Consider the following 20,347-nt stretch of genomic DNA (forward strand, 5'->3'; position numbering starts at 1 on the left):
CCCCAACACCCAGAATCCCTGAAGTCTCCATTCCCCCCCGGTAAGCTATTTCTGCAGCTGAAATAACCACATTCCAATTGTGTTGTGTCCAGGGCAAGCCCACAGGTCACATTTTATTGAATTTTAGTCAAAGTGCAGGGTGCAGTGCTGTCACCAGCATGGTCTGGAGCTGGAGCTGAGGCTGGGTTGAGCATGGAAGCAGCGATTAGGGCTGGAATTGGGGTCAGGACTGAGGATGGGGCTGGGGCTGGAGCTGGAATTGGAGTTGGAGCTGGGGGGTGAGGCTGGAACTGGCCCAGGAGCCCAGGCTGGAACAGGCACTGGGGCTGAGGCTGGGATTGGGCCTGGAAGCAGTGATTTGGGCTGGAATTGGGGTCAGGACTGGGGAAGGGACTGGGGCTGGAATTGCACTTGGAGCTGGGGCCTGGGATGAGGCTGGAACTGGCTCGGGAGCCAAGGATGGGGCAGGCATTGGAGCTGCTGGGGCTGGGGTGTGAAACTGGGGCTGGGGTTACAGCCTGGAGCTGGGGCTGGGGTTACAGCCTGGAGCTGGGGCTGGAGCTGGGGCTGGAGCTGGGTGCCCTGGGCCCGGAGATGGGTCTGGGGCTGGAGCTGGTGCCAGGGTCGGGGCTGGGGCTGGAGCCGGGGCTGAGGCCTGCAATCGGGGCTGGGGCCTGGAGCGGGAGCACCGGGGCCCGGGGGTGGGCCTGGAGCCGTGGCTGTGGCTGTGCCCGGCGCTGGGGTCCGGAGCCGTGGGCTCCGGAGCCGTGCCCGGAGCCAGCCGTGCCCGGAGCCAGCCGTGCTCCGGCCGTGCCCGCTCGGAGCCGGGGGCGGTGCCGGGCCCGCGGGCGGGCGGGGGCCGGAGCACGGGCGGCCCCCCCAGCAGCGATCCTTGGACCCGGGGCCGAGCCGAGCCGAGCCATGGCGGTGCCGGGGCAGAACGTGGCCGTGGTGGTTCACCGAGCCGGGGACCTGCGCCTGGTACGGCCGCGGGGAGCCGGGGCCGGGCGGGGGCGGCGGGGCGGGAGCGGCCCCGCGGCCTGCGGGGAGCCCGGGGCACCGGCGGGGTCCGCACGGCAGCCCCGGTTCCTCCCGGTTCCTCCCGGTTCCTCCCGGTTCCTCCGGCTCCGGGAGAGCCTGGACCGGCCCCAGCTGCCCCCGGCCACGGCAGGGGGGGGTCGGGGGCGCGGGGACCCAAATTCGGGGGGGTTCCGTGGCTGGGCCCTCCCCGCCGTCCCCTCTGAGGGGAAGCCCGCGGCCGCTTCGGGCTCTGCACAGCGTTACGGGGAGTGACCCGGACAGGATAAAAATAATAATAATAAAAAAAAGCACCGGCCCTCGTGTGCTTGGGAGGCGCAACATTTTTGCGAGAGAAATAAATTCATAGATACATTCATTCAAGCACGCTAGAAGCATGCTCATTCCTTCTGCTAGGAGGATGTAACAGTATCAGAAGCATGATTCATTTTTAGCTAGTTCTGGCAACTTTTTGTGTATATTTTCTGTTGTTCCAATCTTGGAAAGGTTTCAGCTGCAGACTGCGCTTCGGGGACACAGGAGGGGATAATCTTGAGAACTTTGCCAACACTGGGGGAAGAACCTTTTATCCCTGAAATCCAGGATCCCCAAAAACCTTCTCCCTCCCCTAGTTAGCCATTCTCACTGCTGAGAACGCAGGGAGCAGGTGGAGGTTGGTTGTTGCTTCTTTGGGCTGCCAGAGCGCAGGTGAGCAGCAGGACAGAGGGTTCAGGGGAAGCAGGTGCTGGAGAATCCTCCTGGACAGGAGGAGCTTTTATTTTGTACTTTTTTAATACTTTAAGCTCATTCTGCCTCTCTGCCTGCTAATGCTCTGCTCTTTCTGGGTGCTGAATCACCATGGCGCTGCTGGAGAGCCGTGTGCTCCCGATTGGGGAGTGCCAGAGGGGGGAAGGAAGATTTCCACGGGCAGACATTGGCAGGCAGCTTTCTGTACACAGAGCCCTGGCAGGAGGGCCCTGGGGAGCACACAGACTTTGGACACAGGCCTGGTTCAGGGGATGATTGCCAGGGAAGGGGTTGATTCTTTACCAATCCCGCCCGCCAGGAGCCACACGTGCCCTGTAGGTGGCTCCTGGTGGCTCCCAGGCACCTTTGACACAATTGTGCTTTCCCTACAGCCCCACGTAGCCTGACTACCAAAAGATATCAAAATGGGCTGAGGACTGAGGTGGTTCCTCTAGCTCAGGAGGGCATTTCCAAACCCCTGTGATTTAAAGGTGTCTGAGCTTGTGAAGGTGGACACTGGCTCCATCACATCTGTGTGGCTGGTCTCTAAACTGGCTTACACCCAGATGTGTGAGTTTCCCTTGGATATTTGTGCTACTGGAGACCTTAGAGCTGGTCACCCTGTGTGCTCCTCCTGGGTTTCCCTGAAGTTTCTTCACGTGAGCACGTGGATGGTGCTCACTGTATTGACCCACTGGTGGTAGGAGTAGTCTCAGCAGTGAACTCTGAACTTGTTATCTGTTATTGATACCCAAAGCTGGGTGACTCCATCTTCCTGTAATTCCCACACCTTTCTTGTTTTTTGGGCATGTTTCCCATGGGCAGAGTTGCTGTGATCCCTGTGCTGTATGAAAATGTGTTGGCTTTGTTTTTGTTGAGCCTCCTCTTGTCCTTAGGTAGTTGCACAGGCTCCTCTCTGCTGCCCATGGAGGATTTGTTGGTTTTATACTTGTGCCATGGCTTCTCTTTCCATGTCTCCTTTCACAGAAAATATTTGCTGCGTTTACTTTACCAGTCACCATTTTCTGAACTTTCCAGTGATCAACAGACAAAGAGCAGAATTTGTGTCTTTGGTGCTCTCCACTTTGGTCACTCCTATTTTCTCCAAATCAGGCTGGAGAATTCACTTCCCACCAAGGTGTCTAGGTTTTCTGGGCACAGTTGTTATTGCCAGAAAAAAAAAAAAAGGTGGTTTTAGATTTTTTTTCACACACATTTTCAGCTAGAAGTTGGCTTTGTCTCTCAGTGTGGACTTTCTGCTCAGTCTGAGGTGGGCTGTACCACTGCTGTGTCACCACATTCTTTGCTTTTTGCATTTCTATAAAAGAGGTTACATCCAGATTGACCTCTTTTAGAAATAATGCTGCTCTGGGCTGTGTCCTCAGTGTAACAAAACAAATCCCCCACACAGAAAAATTGCAGCTACAGGTCTGAACATGGAAAATTTCAGTCAGTTTAGTCATATGAGAACATGCTTCCAGAGTTGGTCTTTTCATAATGTTTAGAATGCTGAAGTACAAAATAGGAGTGGAGGAATATGCTGGGATTTAAATAGCTAAAATGCAGAACAGTGCTCCTCAAAGTTTGAGCAGCAAATGAATTTTTAAGGGTTTACTGTTGGCACTAATCTGGGGGGGCTTTTCTTAAAGACACAACCCTCAGGGTAGGTATTGTATCGCCCTGATGTTGTAAAACCCAGTGAAATCATTCCTTTTGGCTCTGTGATTCTGTTATTCTATCATTATGTAGTAAAAAAAAAGTTTTGTATTATTTAAAATAGTAATTTAAGTCCTGCCATACTAAGGTTTTATAGAACCTGTAGTTCAGAATCTTCCTGGTTACAAAAGGTGGGGTTTTTTGTCAGCCAGTGGGATGGATGAAGGATTCAGCTGAAATTTGGGGCTGCTCCAGTGCAGGGAAATTTAGTATGTGTCTCTTGTCTGGGCTGGGAAAGGGAATTTACTACAAAATAATTTGGAGGGTGGATTTACAAGCTGGCAGTGTGCTTACTCCTACAGCTACCTGTGTTATCCACTGTGCATGGAAAGTGAGGGGAGCTTAGGAGCAGGCTCCATGTGGCACAGCTGTGTCTTATGGAGCAGACAGGACCAAAAACCTTGTCTGCTTTTGGATTTACCTGAGCTCACCAGAGCTAAGCTTCCACAGATATCCCCAGGCATCTGAACAAGCAGCTAAATGTTTTTTTTTTTCCTTTTGTCCATAGGAAAACCGTCCAATCCCAGAACCAGGTCCTAATGGTAGGTCTATAGATGACTGATTCTGGCTGCTTCCTTTACTTCTCTCTTTGTTTTCTCATTCTCTTTAGTTGCTCCTTGATAATACAAAATATTTCTGATGAAGTATAAAATTATCCAAAAACCTATTGTGTGGCTGAAACAGATAATGCTGCTTTTCCAGCTGAAGAGAAGAGCTGGAGCAGTCACAGATAAAGCTCTTTATCTGGCTTTTTTTGCTTCCTGTTCCATCAGTTTGTGTTTGTCACAGTAATTGGATCTTGGGACATTCCAGATGATCTTATGCTGGACTAAACATTAATAGAATGGGCATATGGGCTGATAGAAATTCGATTCACCAACTCTCTGGGGCTGAAATCATAGCTTTGGGAGAAGGGAAAATTAAATGAACTTGCTATTTTTTTTTTAATTTTTTTTTTGCTGCTCCAGCAATAATAACATCCCTCTTAAATTGCATTATTTGTTGACCGTATTTTCATTGCCTTTTATCAGCTTTTGTCTTCCCCTGTTTGAGCCTTCTTGCTTTGTGAATCATTGCATAGCTTTGTGTTTCAGCGGGTGGCTCACGATCGTGCCGCTCTCCCAACGTGTGCGCGCACGGTTCTGCTGTGCTGATTGAGCGCCAGTAAATTTGGATGTGTCCATACTGGCTCGGCCTTTGCTCTGGGGCCCACGTGCTGCTCTCCCAGAGCCTGAGAAGGTCGATTTTCCTACAAGGAACCTTCCCTCCTTTCCTGGCAGAGGTGCTCCTGCGCATGCATTCCGTTGGGATCTGTGGCTCCGACGTTCACTACTGGCAGCACGGCCGGATCGGGGATTTTGTTGTCAAGGATCCCATGGTGTTGGGACACGAAGCTTCCGGGACTGTTGTAAAAGTGGGCTCTGGGGTGACTCATCTGAAACCAGGTATCTGGAACCAAACCCATTTGTTTGTTTTCCTCCTAATCAGTTCCAAGAATGTGTCGATAACAGGCTGGGTTTTTTTCTGTCATGTAAGTTTATCTGGAGTTCTGAACTCACAGTGTGACCTCTTTCAAGAAGTGTCACTGTGCTGCTGTTATTCACCCTTCTTGGCCACTGGTATGTGATATTCCTTAGGTAGCTGTATGCTGGGATGTGTTGAGCTGGCCTGGCTGTATTTTATATTTTAATGCAGAGCAGAGTATCTGGTACGAGGTGCCTTTCAAGGGAGCTTGATAAAACTTCAGAAACCACATCTATAGCTCTTGCCAGCAACCTGCTGTGAGTGTTTCTTCTCTGTGTGTGCTCTTGAAGGAGCAAACAGCCTCCTGCAGTGCAGAGGGCACTGGAGCCACTGCTCCAGGCCCTGTGGTGGGACCTCCACAGCTCACTGTGCTCATGAATATCCTAAAAAATGGACTGAGCAGGGAATTTTGTAAAGTTTGCTGATGGCAGCAGCTTAGGCAAGGGGGGGAGGATGCGGGAGAGAGCCAGCAAGAGTTACAGAGAGACCAGAGAGGTGCCAGAGAGATGCAAGTGGGATTCAACACAGGCAAAGTGACATCCACAACAGAACAAACAAAATCAGCTTCATATCTAAAATGCTGTGCTGACCATCACTGCTGAGGGGTGAGACCTTTGGCTCTGACACTGTGCATAGCAGCATTGGATCCACAGCAGTGAAAATGCAAATCACTGTTAGGAAGGAGACAGAGGATGTCAGTGCACATCTGGAACTCTGCATGCAGTTGTGTTCTCCTCCTTTCCAAAAGGATGTAAAACAAGAGAGAAAGGTTCAGAGGAGGACAAGGAGGTAACAACATGTGGAGCAGCATCTCTGAAAATGTCCAAGTCAGGAACTCGAGCTGAGAGCTGGAGAGACAACTCAAAGATGTGAGGGCTCATGGAGGGCTGGCAGAACAGGCTGCCCATTCTCTGGTTGCTCCAGCACCAAAGCAAGGCACAGTGAGGTGCAGCATTCACCTGAGATGGAGCAGACCATGTAGTTTACATGGTGGAAGGAGAAGTTGTCGAGTGTTACTAAATACAAACAAAGCCCTTGAAACTCGGGAGGCCTCTCAGCTGCATATAATGTGAGAGTATTCAGTATGTGCCTGTCCTGCCTCTGTCCTCTCAGACACCTGTTGTTGGCCAGCTCAGAGGGCATGCAGTGGCCTAGATGGCTCTTTACTTCCATCCTGCTTATTATCCCTGTGTCTGCCTGAAAACCTGTTGGTGGAGAGGTTTGGCTCTGATTCTTCTGCCAAATAAATGTGAGGCTTTGTGTCCCTATGCTCACGATGTTTTCTCTGGTCGATCCTGCTTTGTGACTGCAATTAAATAATGGTTCTTTGTCCTGCAGCCTGTGTCCTTCCAGCACCCTGGGCTACTCTGCTGTAGCACCAAGCTGTCTCTGTTCCCAGATAAATCCTGCCAGGCTCCTGGGTGTTCTGCACCTTAAGCTTCCTTCCCTTGAGGGTGGGGAGGCCCTGGCACAGGTTTCCCAGAGAAGCTGTGCCTGTCCCATCCCTGGAAGTGTCCCAGGCCAGTTTGGACAGGGCTTGGAACAGCCTGGGTTAGTGGAAGGTGTCCCTGCCCACGGCAGGGAGTGGAACAAGCTGAGCTTTAAGGTGCCTTCCAACAGAAATTCTTCCATGATTCTATGCTTCCCAAGGAACAGCCCTTTCCAGCTGGCAGGGTGGTGGCTAGCCAAGCTCACCTGCTCCATCCTCAGTGTTTCCTCTTCTACAGATTCAGCAAAATACCTGGTCACAGTGTGATTGCCTGGGGGCTGCCCCCTCATCTGCTGAGGCTGGCTGCCAGGCAGCTGGAGGAAGGCGTGTGTGTGGGGCTGAGCTTGCATCCGTGCCCCTGAAACACCATCTCTTCCCAAGTACCTGGGAAGATCTCAGTGATGAGTTTGAAAAATGTGTATTATATGATTGGCTTTTTGCAAATATTAAAATTAATATTATATGTGTTATGATAGAAAGTTATGCTGTGTTAATTTTTTAAGTTGTGTTATAGTTTTAGGTTATAACATAATGTGAAAGTAGAAACTATGTAAGTGAGAGATTTTTTTAAGGAAATGAATGAGGTACTAGCACCAGATAGCAATCACAGGACACCTAAATCTTTCAGAGAAAAAGAATTTATTGTCCCATTATCAGAAGAAACTTCTTCCTGCCTTGCTCAGCCCTTGACGCAGTCAGGATTATGAGGAAGAATTTGACACTGACCAGACAGAATCCTTTGTTTGAATGGAATTTATGCATCATGTATGAGGTATATGAATATGCAACAGGCTATTGCTTTTAAGACTTAATCCTCTGTTAACTTGGGTCCTTTTTTGGGCTTGTTTTGCCCAGAAAAAGGTATACAGACTGTCCACAACTCTTTGCTCTTATTGTCTTGCATTGTCCTAAATCTCAGATTTTCAAATTTTTATTACTCTAATTCTATTACTATTTTCATAACCATTTGATTATGATTGAACTTTTAAAATTTAAAAAAACAAGTGATTGTCATTTTTCACATGAGGCTGCTGTGAAGGGAGCATTGGGAACCAGCCGGGTGTGTGCAGCCAGACCTTCCTCACGTCCCTCCAGCCCGTATGGTGCCAGTGTTTCTGTGCTTTTTGGTGCCACTCCTGCTTGTGTGCCACCCTGTCCCTGACCCACTCCATCTGCTTTCATCCTGGCAGGTGACCGTGTGGCCATCGAGCCGGGTGTGCCAAGGGAAATGGATGAATTCTGCAAATCTGGGCGCTACAACCTGTCCCCGACCATCTTCTTCTGCGCCACGCCGCCCGACGACGGCAACCTCTGCCGCTACTACAAGCACAGCGCAAGCTACTGCTACAAGTCAGTCCCTGCTCCCTCCACGGGGAGAAATATACACTCCCTGGGGGGAGATTAGCTGCAGCAATCACCTCTTGGCCCTTTGGAACACTCTTTATGTGATCCCAACAGGTTTTATTGCTTTCTGATCCATAAATAACATGCCTAAGCTTGGATGGCAGCCACTTTGCAAAGGGTTTGTCAGGCAGACAGTTTATCCCCTCAGGTGCCAGACATAAACATTTCTTGCATGTCTCCTGGGATGTCACCACTGGTTTACCCTTTAATTATTTTCCTTTTCCCATTTGCTCCCTGCTCTTGGTTTCTCTCCTGTCTCTTTTCATGCCCTTGCCTTTCTAGGCTGGTGCCTGAAGGTCTTTGTCTGGTTCTTTGAGCTGAGTTTTGCTGCTGCTTTTCAGGAAACACCAGGGGAACTGCTGACATCTCACTTGTTTGAAACAAAGTCATCCCACTTTGAGCAGAGCAGGAGCAGAAAGCAGTAGCCCTGCTGAGCTGTTTTTTCATGTGACTCAGAGTGTCTCCACTAAGCTACCAGCATTACAATATATCTGTTTTCACGTCCAGTTCAGCAAACTTGAATATATTATTAATTGTGGCAGCACTGGCACATTTGCTTAGAAGCAAATCTGTGTTTAAACACTCTGGCAAATCATAGAATCCCAAAACAGTTCAGTTTGGAAGGGACCTCAAAGCTCGTCCCCCTCCACTCCCTAGCATGGGCAGGGACACCTTCCACTATCCCAGGTTGCTCCAAGCCCTGTCCAACCTGATCTTGAACACTTCCAGGGTTGGGGCAGTCCCAGCTTCTCTGGGCAACCTGTGCCAGGGCCTCAAATACTCCTAAGACTTGAAAAAACTTGTACAAAAACCTTCTTATACCCACTTAAATGCCTTTAACAAGGAGTGTCCCCCTGAGGCTGCTCTGCCTATGGAGCTTGTTCTTTTTCAGTGTGTATGGAGCTGGTGCTTCCATGAGCAGGAACATCCTTGGGATTGATCTTTGGTGTTGGCACAGAAAGCGTTCAGGATCATGTCAGTCTGAAGGAGGCATTTGACTGTTCTTCTCCTGGGAATCCTCAGGCAGGAAGCTTTCAAAGCAGATACCAACAGCTGCTGTCAGGATGAGGTGCTGGTCTGGATGGGATTGGCATCTCACTGTCATCAATTTCCTGTGTATCAAAATAACATTTTCTGACAGCATCACAAGTTTTTGCTTGAGAGGAAAGGGTTAGTTTGTAGCTGGCTTCTTCTAGGCTTTTGCTTTTTCCCTCCAATTTGAGCAAATATTACTTTGGCTATATATATATTTTTTTTTTTTTTTTTAAACTTTGGGATGCAAAGCCTGCTCCCAGTTTCAGATCAGCAGTGCTGTGGCTGGCTCATGTAGAGCAGATTCCCTGGCACGCAGTCACTCTGCCAGCACAGATTTGCTGAGAACAGATGATGGCTGAGCTCAGTGAGCTTTCACACATTTGGGCAGTTCCTGTGTGTCCTGCTGGCAGACAGACTCTGTGTTGGGTGCTCCGAGTAACTTGATGGAGGTGGGATCATGCCCTCCCCATTGACAGGGCAGTGCCCAGCAGTAGCAAACATGATGCCAGACTCTGTGACAACAGAACTCTTGGAGTCAGACCTTTAAAGCCTCTTGGAAATAAGGGATATGCAGATATCTTACAGCTGAATTCCCACAGCCATCACTTCCATTTCCTTGGCTTCACATTGGCCTGGCTGAGATCTGACCTTGAGCTTCCCAGCACTGTCACTGTCCCTGCTGACCCCCCTGGCAGGCACAGCTCCAAGAGCAGTGTGAGAACTCACACTGGTGGCTTGCTGGTGGGCAGTGTTTTGGGGCTGAGACTGATTTCTTTCTGCAGTTCAGAAGGGTTTCACTCCCTCTGCTTTTTTCTGTCACTTATGTTGGCTGTGTAACGGGGCTGTTTTTGTCCAAAATGTGTTTGACACCCACTGCACAAACATGTTGTCCCTGACTGCTGGGAGGATGCATACTGGGGCCAGTCCACTTGTTAAAACACTTGGTGCATCAGGAAAGGTGATCCTGGTTGTTACCAGGAAGGGAGACCTGGATCTGGCCGCCTTTCCTGGTGGCCTCACCTTCGGCAGCAGGATGTTTTCTAAAAGCTGATTCAGCCCTGGTGAGGGTTCTGGGAGCTCACTGGTGGTGAGCCACAGGGCAGCTTTGGGGTGGTACTTATGGAACTGGGGGGTTTATTCTAAAGAGAATGAGTGGCAAAGGAATCCTTGTTGACTCACCAAGTACTGGAGAGTTGATGTGGGGAAGTTTGTGGGTCCCTGGGTGTGGTGCTTGGGCAAACTCACTGAAAAATGCTTCAGGTGCACTTGATGCTGCTTCAGAGGAGGGAAAGAAGCAGTGGAATCTCTTGAAGTGTATTCCAGCGTATTTCTCTGATCACAGGTGGCAGTGTGTTTTACACCCATGTTTGTTTTTTGAGTGTCATGGCTCTCCCCATCACCCTCATGAACTACACTGGTGACTGTTCCTTGTGTCCCATTCTTGCAGGCTTCCAGACAATGTCACCTTTGAGGAAGGAGCCCTTATTGAGCCCCTCTCGGTGGGAATCCATGCCTGCAAAAGAGCAGGAGTCACTCTGGGAAGCAAAGTCTTCGTGTCTGGCTCTGGTACAGTGAGCACAGTCAGTCCTTGGCTTCCCTGCCGGCTGGGAGGGGATGGGCAGGCTCAGGCTCTGCCTCTGGGCTCTGCTGGAAGGGATGAGGGAGGAGGGAACCTTGGGGCTGCCAGAGCTCTGGGCATGCTCAGAGGTGGGGCTGATGCTGCCTGGCAGTGGTACATGTTCTCTTTCTCCCCTTTGTCCCCAGGACCAATTGGCCTCGTTAATGTGATTGTTGCTAAGATGATGGGTGCAGCAGCTGTGGTAGTTACAGGTAAGTCCTTTTAGCCCTTTCAAAGTGTGCCTGTTTCCCACCGTACAGAATCACAAAATCATTAAGGTTGGAAAAAAAACACTTAGATCATGGAGTCCAACCATTAACCCAGCACTGCCAAGCCCAACCATGTCCATATAAGTGCCTCATCCACATGTTTTTTGAACAGTTCCAGAGATGGTGATTCCTCCACTTCCCTGGACAGCCTGTTCCAGTACCTGACCACGCTTCCAGAGAGGTTTGATCTTAGGTTATATTCACCTCTGGTAGTGCTGGATGATGGCCCAGACAGCGTTTGTCCTCTGCTTTCTGTGTGCAGCCACACTGTGCTTTTCCACTTGTCTTTCTCTGTCCTTCCATCCGCTCCTGCTGGGGGTTTCATTTTTCCCTGGTTATCCACAGTGACTGAAATGGCCTTTTCAGGGCCTCTGCATTTCAGAAATGGGTGTCCCTTGCACAACTGTATCCTGGACATTTCTAGCTGAGCTGCTGCTTGCAGGAATGTCTTTGTCCAGCTGTGTCAGGAAAACCTCTGAGGAAGGAGATCCCACCTATCTCCTATCTGGAAATACCTTCTCCAGGTTTGCATCTCTTAGTGATGAAGGTTTTCTAAGGTCCACTCACAAACTGTCATTTATGGAGCTTCCCCCTTTATGGAAGAGTCTTCATCACCTTTGCAGCTGCCCTTCAGGTTGTTGAGACAGCCATTCCATCCTCCCCTTTTTTGCCATGCTGACCTAGCCCAGCTCCTCCTAGCTCTCCTCTAAGGTTCAGGCCCTCTCTCTCTGTAGCTTGCCCAGAAGGATGGAGGGCTGGAGTAACCTCAGGATGTTCTCTGGTTGAAATTTCCACCTGGGAGTTGGACAGGGTCTGGAAATGGTGCTTCCAGCTCCCACTATGAGTCTTTAGTGTTTCTGAGTGGTGATGGCCAGGAGGAGCAGTTAGAGGTGCCACTGGATATTGAGCACAGACTGCTGCAGTTTTTATGTCAAAGCCCTAAAGGATCTTGACCTTTCAGAAGGCTGTTACCTCCCATACTTTGAGCCAGATGTATTTTTGACCTTTCCATTACTGTGTTACTTGACCCACTTTAGGTCAAGAGATAAAATTCAGGTCCGACCCTCTTGCCTTCACAGAAACATCCTTCAGTAGTAGCTCAGGTCAAAGCAGAAAACACAAGGTTTTCTCCTCCCTTAATCCTTTTGCTGTTGAGTCCAGGGCATTTTTAGCTGTGCTGGCCTCACCCTGCAGGTGTGTGTGCTTGATGGATGTGGTCGGTCCACACCTCAGATTTTGTGAAGTGTTGTCATTTGAGGATGATGTTTGCTGTAGCAGGAAAAACAGCTCTGCCTCCTGAATCATGCACGAGGAACCTCGTGCCCAGCTGGGCTGGTGCAGGGGCTGGGGGCGTCCCCTTCCCTGGGTGGGGAAGGCTTGGTGACTGGGGGTTGGTGGGGCTGAGGCAGCTGGCTCAGCCTGCCCCTCATTCCTGCTCCAGGAATGGGTGTGTCATCCCCCTGGTGCTAGGAGCTGCTCCTGATGGAGACTTTGGCAAGCTGAGCTGGCTGTCATGTGCCACAGGAGGTGCCTGCTGCTTGGTTTGTAGGATCAGCGAGCTTGGGTACATGGAATTACCCTTTCTGTGCTAGCCTAGGTGCTGATTCTGACTCGTGCATGTCTCTTCCACACCAGAGGGGTTTGGCTGAGGTGCTCAAACCATGAAGGTGCTGTCCCAAATCAAATATTTGAGCGTGACATGAGCTGGGGAATGAGTTTGGTTTGGCTTGTGCTGCTGGAGATTTTTCTGCCAGTCTCAAGGAACTGCTTCTTGTTTTGGCTTTAGGAGCCAACACCTGTGAGGTGCCTGTCTGCCCACAGAGGCCCTCTTGTACTTTGCTACCAGATTATCTGAAGTCATTGCCCTGTGTTTTTATCATGTGTCTGCGAGGAGCTTTGTCTGTGCAGCACTTATGGCTTTAAGAGTTTGTGTTTGTTTTGAAAAGTTTCTCACAGATCTAGAAGTATTTTAAAAAGCTTTTTTTTTGTGAGATCTCACCTCCTACAACTTCTGTCTTTGGCTCACCTGGAGTGTTTGATATATTTAATGGACTCCAGTTGGGTGAGAAGATCGATTTGTTTCATGGTTCCTCATTTACTCTTTAAAAAGGTCTGTGTCTTTCTCCACTCCACTCCTGAGTGGGTGTGATTGATATTTATGGGCAACCTTCTCCTGTCCTTCTGCCTTGCTGTTGCTCTGAAAAGCTGCTTTTCTCCTCAGAGGCATGTAAAAGATCAGCCTTTCCCCCCAGTAAGTGAAGGGATGGTTTAGGTGTTCATGTTGGGCTGTCTTGCATTGCACTGTCACTGAAGGTGCACTTAATAATTCCTACTTAAGGGAAATTATTCTCCTTGTTCTATCTGAATCTGAAGTTCTGGGTGTTGATGCCTCCAGAATCCCTGGAATTCAAGGTCAGGGGAGGTGAGTAACTGTACATAGGCCAACTCCTTTGAGAAAGAAGATGAACAAAGAAAATCTGAGAATAATCAAGAGTATTTATTTGCTTGTTAAGTTGGCTCATAAATCATCATGAGAAGCTTAAGGGTAATTTGATAACTTCACTGGAAGCAAACCAAACTTTATTTAGCTCCAGGGGCTAGGAAGTGAAAACAAACTTCTGACTAGAGGCAAGATGCAAGCCATTAATTGTTTAATTGACCAGTTTCCCAAGAGCTGTGTGGGTTTAAATTGCAAAGGACTTGATCCTTCCCAAGACTCACAAGTGTCTGGAGCTCTGAACAATGCAGTGACCTGCAGATCTGTCTGCTTCACTAAGTGCTTCCTGGTGATTCAGGTGTACTGGGATGTGATTGCAGCCCTGGCCAGGGCTGACAGTGTTGCTGCTGCATTCCATGTGCTGCTTAGACCCAGGGCTTCCTTCCTGAGCAGCTCAGCAAACCAGAGGCCAGCTACAGGGAAGATGTGGGATTTTTTTTACTGCCTGGGAGTGATTTTGTGGACGCTTTGAAATGCACTGGCTGCATTGTTACTCTAGGCCTGTGGATTATTTCTGCTAGAGAGAAAGTATGAAATATGTAAAATATAGACTAGAATGTCTCTAATATTTATATATTTATATATTATACATGTATAATATTTTAAAAAATATATTTGTAATTTAAAATACATTAGTGACTCAGGAAATGTTAAAAATAGTAGAATACAGAATCTGTGTCTGCTGTGAGCTGGTATTGCGAGACCAAACTTCACAGGGAGTTTATTCATTACTTCAGAGGACTGTTGTAGCCCTGTGGTCCCCTTGCCATACAATGAGATTTGGGAGACACCAACCATGCTGGGCAGAAGTGTTTCATAGCACTTGAAGTGCCTCAGGAAGCTCCTGGCCATGCAATTGGTGCATGGGAGGTGTCTGAGTGCAGCTCAGCTGGGGTCAAGCATGGGTCTGGAGCCCAATGCTCAGAGCTTGGGAGGGACAGAGGACCGAGCCCGTGTTGGGGCTTCCAGGATGATGCTGCCCTTTCTTTTCAGCCTTGGCTTTTCCTCTTGCTGCATTTTATTACCCTTTGTTACCCCTTCTTGAAACACCCTCCACAGCTCTCCTGGGTGCTCAGCTTGGTAGTTGTGCCCACACTTGGCATCCTGAGCCTTCCAGCTGCCTGTGGGTGCCTGTCCATCCCCTGCCCTGCCGGTGAGTGCCATCATTTTTGCTGTGGGATGGGCAGGGTAGAGCCTCTGGCTCACTCCCAGGACTGCAGCTGAGTCAGAGTGGCTCATGTTGGAGAACTGGCCTTATCCTCCTCCTCTTTCCCTTGATGTTTTCACCCCACCCCATCTCTGACTTCTCTGAAGACTGTGCCCTGGTGAGAGGGGTGTCTTCCTCTTCACTGTGTGTGCCCCTACCACAGACATCGTTTTCTGAGTCTTCAAGCCCAGGACCTCTGGGAGGAGACCACCCCTCAATTTTGGGTCTAGAAAATCTTGGCTATTACATCTTTTCCAGTGCCAGCATGCAGACCCCTGTAGACACTGCTTTAGTGTAGGGAAAAGAGGTGATTCCTTCCTGGGAAATCCCACTCTTCTCCTCAGCTGTCCACATCCTTATCTCCAGAGGTGGCCTGGTTACCAGTGGCGCCTGGAGAGGAATAGGTGGCTTTCCTCCAGGGGATGTGGGGTGCCCCAGCAGGACAGCTTGGTTCAAACCCCCTGTGGATCTTCAGGTGATGCTTACAGCCCTGTCAAGATCCTTTAGAACAGAGTACAGGAGTACAGCCATGCCCTCACAGATGTTTATCATCACCAGCTTTGTTGCTCCATGTTAATGGGGTGTCTCAGGTCCATCTTATTACCAGATCCACTCCCTTTTTTCTTTATGGGCTTGCCTGCTCATTCATCTGTGACAGAAACTGTCTGAGAGATGCTCAGCAGCCTCCAGAGCTGCTACAAGGAGGGTAAAGAGCAGGCCAGGTCTGTGACAGTGCAGACACACTGAGTGCTTTCAATGAATGCATTCTGCAGTTTGCTCAGCTGAAGGCACCTGCTGAGGGTTCCTTGAGGAAGCCCTTGGAGAGCTCATGGTCTGTTCTCATTAGGGTACTCTTAGAAGTGAAATGGCCATGTTAATGATCCTCTGAGCCGGTTGTCTCCTGTTGGAAATATTTCTTGTGCTGTCCATAGCCATGTTTACTGTCTTGATGCACTCTCAGTGTTCTGGCAGTACCAAAGAGAAACCGCCCATGGCAGGGAATGGAACTTCAAAGCGGAGTGGAGCTTTGAAGTCCCTTCCAACCCAAACTATTCCAGGATTTTATGATCATTCTCTGCCTGCCAAGAAGTGGTGAATCCTCACCTCTTCTGGTTGTGCACTGTCCTGCGCACACACGTAGTGAGCAGATGCCAGGTTCAGGTTCTCCCCCCTCTTTCACATAATCCTCCAATTCTTGGCTTGGTTTTCTTTCCACAGACTTATCTGCCTCTCGCCTGCAAAAAGCCAAGGAGGTGGGGGCAGATTTCACCATTCAGGTGAAGAATGAGACCCCGCAGGAGGTGGCCTCCAAAGTGGAAAGTGTGCTTGGCTGCATGCCTGAGATAACTGTGGAGTGCACAGGAGTGCAAGCCTGTATCCAGGCTGGAATTTATGTGAGTACCACTTGTTCCAAAGGCAGGCCAGTGATGGTGTTGGTCTGTTTTTTTCTGGGATGGTTCAGTGAATGAGCTATTTCACTCACACAGTGCTTAATTTAAGTGGGCTTGGTTTGGGGAGAGGAGCTGCTCCTTAGACAATAAACAGAGAGAGATAATTAAAGTGTTAACATCAGCGTGGGGATAATTGATTTGATGCTTGGGTGCTTAACCACTTACCAAGGAGACTCCAGTAAGATCCCCAAACCCAGGGAGTAAGACAGCAGCTTCCATTGAAGTTATGTCCAAATAAGAAGAGTAATCAAGAAAATTAATTCCAGAAGGAATGAAAGAAGCAATTAAGAAAGGGATGTTTTGCTGCCATGAACAAACATCCTAACAGGAGGATGGGGGAAGGTTCCTGTGGAGTTTCACAGCGAAAGGACAGGAAGGGATGGGACAAACTGCAAAAAGAGAAATTCCAGTAGAGCATCAGGCTCTTAGTTTTAAGTCTCTCCCACTGAAATCCCAAAGTACTTTTTGTAGTTCTAAATGCCAGCCATTTTTCAGAATGGGGTTTTCAGAGTAGGAGTTTTGGATTCCTACTAAAATCCTTCAAAGATTTTCAAGAGATTGCCTTTTTCACTTTGATTATCACGTGTTTCACTCTTACAGACTCCTGACAGCATCCTGCCTCTCCCTGGGGCTTCTCTGCTGTGCCCCAGGCAGTCCATTGCAGCCACAAAGCGTGCCTTTAGTTTTGACAGACCCTACACACGCTCCTGCAACTGTGTAAGGTCCTGAAAAATGTAACCAGTTTGTGTGTTTGCTCTCCAGGCCACTCGTTCTGGTGGGACCTTGGTTCTGGTGGGGCTGGGGCCCGAGATGGTGACGGTGCCCATCGTGAACGCTGCCGTGCGGGAGGTGGATATCCGTGGGATATTCCGCTACTGCAACACGTGAGTCTCGTCCAGGGGGGCTGATGTGTCTCCAAGTTAAAATTCCTCAGAGCTCCACTTTCTTGATGATGGAGAAAGTCTCTTTTCTTAATCTGTAGCTCTTCAGGAAGGATTTAGTAGGCAGGAACTAGGATTAGCTGCTGCATCCCTTTGTATCCCTGTTGCTCTAATTTGGCTCACTCGTGGTTGGACTTGGTGATCTTGGAGGCCTTTTCCCATCTCAGTGTTTCTATGATTCTAACAAGAGTGACAACACAACCCCTATGTGTGCCAGAGAAGAGGCTGGAAGCTGGCTGAGGCTTTTCCTTTTTTCTCCCTGCACTGAGTCCATGAGTTTGAGCTCCACCATGGTCAGTGTGCAGGCAAGAGGCTGTGCAAGAGAAGAGCAGAGCATGGCAGTTTTGGTTCTCATTCAGGGCTTCCAAAGTAGTAGATTCCTGTGATTTTCACTTGCTTCCTGTGATTTCACTTACTGCACTGTCTGTGTAGCAGTGCCTGTCTTCTCAGAGCTCAACAGCCCAGAGCTGTTGGCTTGTCCCATCTCCCATACCAGACACTGTTGTGGTGTTGTGAGGTCTCCAGGATGAGGTGAGAGATGAGAATCTAACTCCAAGTTCTTAGAAGGCTGATTTATTATTTTATGATATTATATTATATTAAAAGAAAATGAGATACTAAAACTATACTAAAGAAAGAGAAAGGAGACATCAGAAGGCTAGAGAAGAATGATAATAAAAACCCGTGACAGACTCAGAGAGTCTTACACAGCTGGCTGTGATTGGACATTAAATTAAAACAATTCACATGCTGGGTAAACAATTCTCCAAATCACATTCCAAAGTGGCAAAACATGGAGAAGCTGAAGCTTCTCAGCTTCTTAAGAGAAAATATCATGGTGAAGGGATTTTTCATAAAATATGGTGACAAGACACCAGAAAATTCTTTGCAGGCAAAACTTCTCCGGGCTAGGGAAATAACTGTGATGATCCAGGCTGCTCCATGCTGTTTTCCTGGACTGCAGAGTAGTGGCTGCTCTCATGCCCTGCTCTCTGCTTCCCTTGCAGGTGGCCTGTGGCCATCGCTCTTCTCGCATCCAAGCGGATCAACGTCAAGCCCTTGGTCACGCACCGCTTTCCCCTGGAGAAGGCTCTGGAGGCCTTTGAGACCACCAAGAGGGGTGAGGGGGTCAAAGTCATGCTGAAGTGTGACCCCACCGATCAGAACCCCTGATCTGTCCCAGTGCCCAGCCCTCATCCCTGCTGCTTATAACTAGAAAATCACATGTAATGAGGGTGAATGGTACTGAGAACACTATTAGAGCATTAACAGGTAACTACAAATGGACAACCAATAGTTTGAATCAAAATGCTGAATTAGAGATGATGTGTTGCACAGTTGGTGGCTCTTCTTCACAGACCACACGTGCAGGAGAGCCCTGGCCAGGTTCCTCCGTGCCAGGGAGGAACTGCCATGTGACACAGCAAGGGTGGAGGTGCTGGCACTCCCCCTTCCTGTCCTGCACTGCCCTGGCTGCAGCATTTCCTGCATGGCAGTCCCTGGATGCAAGATAGCCCTATGTGAATATCCCCCCTTCCCTCCTGGGTGCTCAGGAACTGTACAGCCTGTGGAACAAAGCCTGGCCCTCCCCACTGCACGGGAAGCACTGGCACATTCAGGTAATTCTCTCCACGCTCTTCTCAAAGCTCAGAACCGGGGTTTTTGGGAAACTTGGAAGCCAGCTGGGACCATGTCTGCTGTGTCACCCCCCAACAGCTCCTTGTGGGACCACTGTAGGCAGGGAAACTGGGACTGCTGAGAGCCCTGTCCTCACGTGCCTCCCATGAAGGGGCTGTTGGGGGGCACAGCTGCTTTTGACATGGAAAGGAGCACAGATGAGACGTGACAGGACATGTGGTGAAGCATCAACTCAAAGGTTTTACCACTGCTTTGAGTGAGCATCACTCAAAGGTTTTACCACTGCAAACAAATCAGAATTATTTGGGGGTATCAAGCCTTCCTGCTGAGTTTGTGAGCCACAAATAAGGTACTAATGAGGTAGAAAAAAATCTCATCTTTGATTATAGTCATGTTAATTTACTACTGAGAGATCGGTTCCTTCCTTGGTACTGAATTTTCTTCAATAAACTCTGGCTGCCTGAGACCTTCCAGATGTGTCCCTTGAAGTGTGGGGTGGTGGTTTGGAGGGGCTTGCAGGGGACTGTGCAAACCTAAGCCTCACCAGGGTGCAGGTTGAGCTCAGTGCTGGCAGGACTGAAACCTCAAACGACCCAACCATTTGCAAATGAAACCTCATGTTTATTCCAGATGTGGCCAAATTAATCCTGGCAGAGATGGAAAGCCCCAAATCCATGCTGAATTTTACAGGGATGAGACATAACCCAGGGGAACTTTCTGTAACTGGAAGAGGTGGTCAAAATATGTGCTCAGCACATTCCCATGCTGGGAAGAACCTCTTGGCATGGCTGGGGATTCACTGGCCATCCTGACTCCTGTCCTGTGGGGATCCCCATTGGCATGGCTGGAAAACCAGTGGCCATTGCAAGATTGTTCTTACTGGGCCATGGAAACTTGCTCTCTGTAGTCTTAGGGGGCTGTTCAGCATCCTGAGGGTTGGAGTTATTCCCACAGCTCAGCCTGGTGGGCTCCTTGTCTGATCTGCTCCGTCAGCAGGTCTTGCTGGGGGCACTGACACTGCAGGGGCATTGCTGGGGCCCTGCAATGTGCCTGTAACCCCCCACCCCTGATTTCATCTGTGTCACCAGGGATGGGGAAACTCTCTCCAACTTGGCCCATTTTCCAGTGGGCTGGAGTTAATGCTCTGTGCCAGGAGCAAGGCCAGCACTATGCCACAAATATTACAAGTCCCCAGGTGACCAAGACCCAACTACAGGAGGCAAGAAAGTGTTTTAAGACTTCAATCAGCTTTATTTGAGCTCAACCACAGCCTGAAAAAGCAGCAGTGATGCAAAGCCAGGCATTACTTAAACAAGTACAACTGATTCCTGATTGAAGGATTGACACTGCTGGAAGAAGGGAAGGCTTGGAGAGTTAACAAGCAGGCACTGAAGAGTATGTGAGTATGTGAGCTGTATCAAAAAGAGGGATAGCAGGGAGCTTGCTGGCTCCTCACCCCATCTGTTCACCACATGGGTCTTGGAACAAAGTGCTGTGAATTCAGGTTGTGCAGGCACCAAGCTGCTCCCCAGAGCTGGTCAGAGACATTCCCTGAGTCCCCCAGCAGAGCAGAAGCTCTGTCCTCTGTGATTAAGGGGGCAGAGCTGGGTTTAACTCCAGCCGTGGGTTTTCTGGACTGGGACACACCAGCATGGCCCCGGCAGTGGGGCTGCAGGGATGTGTGGATGGTAGCAGGGCTCAGGGGTTCACACTGGGGCCATGTAGGGCAGTGCTGGGATGATAAGGCTTTACTAGCACACAGGTCTCTGCTGTGTGAGTCTCAGTATCCCTGCA

The 20,347-nt window shown here is 49.4% G+C and overlaps 1 protein-coding gene across 2 annotated transcripts; it reads left to right on the forward strand.

Moving 5' to 3' along the window:
* The first annotated feature begins 835 nt into the window (after positions 1 to 835).
* SORD (sorbitol dehydrogenase) lies at positions 836 to 19,012 on the forward strand. 2 transcript variants are annotated; one of them, XM_084213626.1, is made up of 9 exons: positions 836 to 981; positions 3,989 to 4,022; positions 4,761 to 4,925; positions 7,684 to 7,843; positions 10,380 to 10,498; positions 10,697 to 10,762; positions 15,742 to 15,917; positions 16,737 to 16,858; positions 17,923 to 19,012. In XM_084213626.1, exons 1-9 carry the CDS (start codon positions 922 to 924, stop codon positions 18,086 to 18,088), a joined length of 1,068 nt encoding a protein of 355 aa, XP_084069752.1. In that variant the 5' UTR covers positions 836 to 921; the 3' UTR covers positions 18,089 to 19,012. The 2 variants fall into 2 exon arrangements, with proteins under 2 accessions (XP_084069752.1, XP_084069753.1); XM_084213627.1 differs by lacking the exon at positions 4,761 to 4,925.
* Positions 19,013 to 20,347: the final 1,335 nt, after the last annotated feature.

The sequence above is a fragment of the Fringilla coelebs genome (assembly GCF_963513975.1).
Source record: "Fringilla coelebs genome assembly, chromosome: 12".
Classification (NCBI taxonomy): domain Eukaryota; kingdom Metazoa; phylum Chordata; class Aves; order Passeriformes; family Fringillidae; genus Fringilla; species Fringilla coelebs.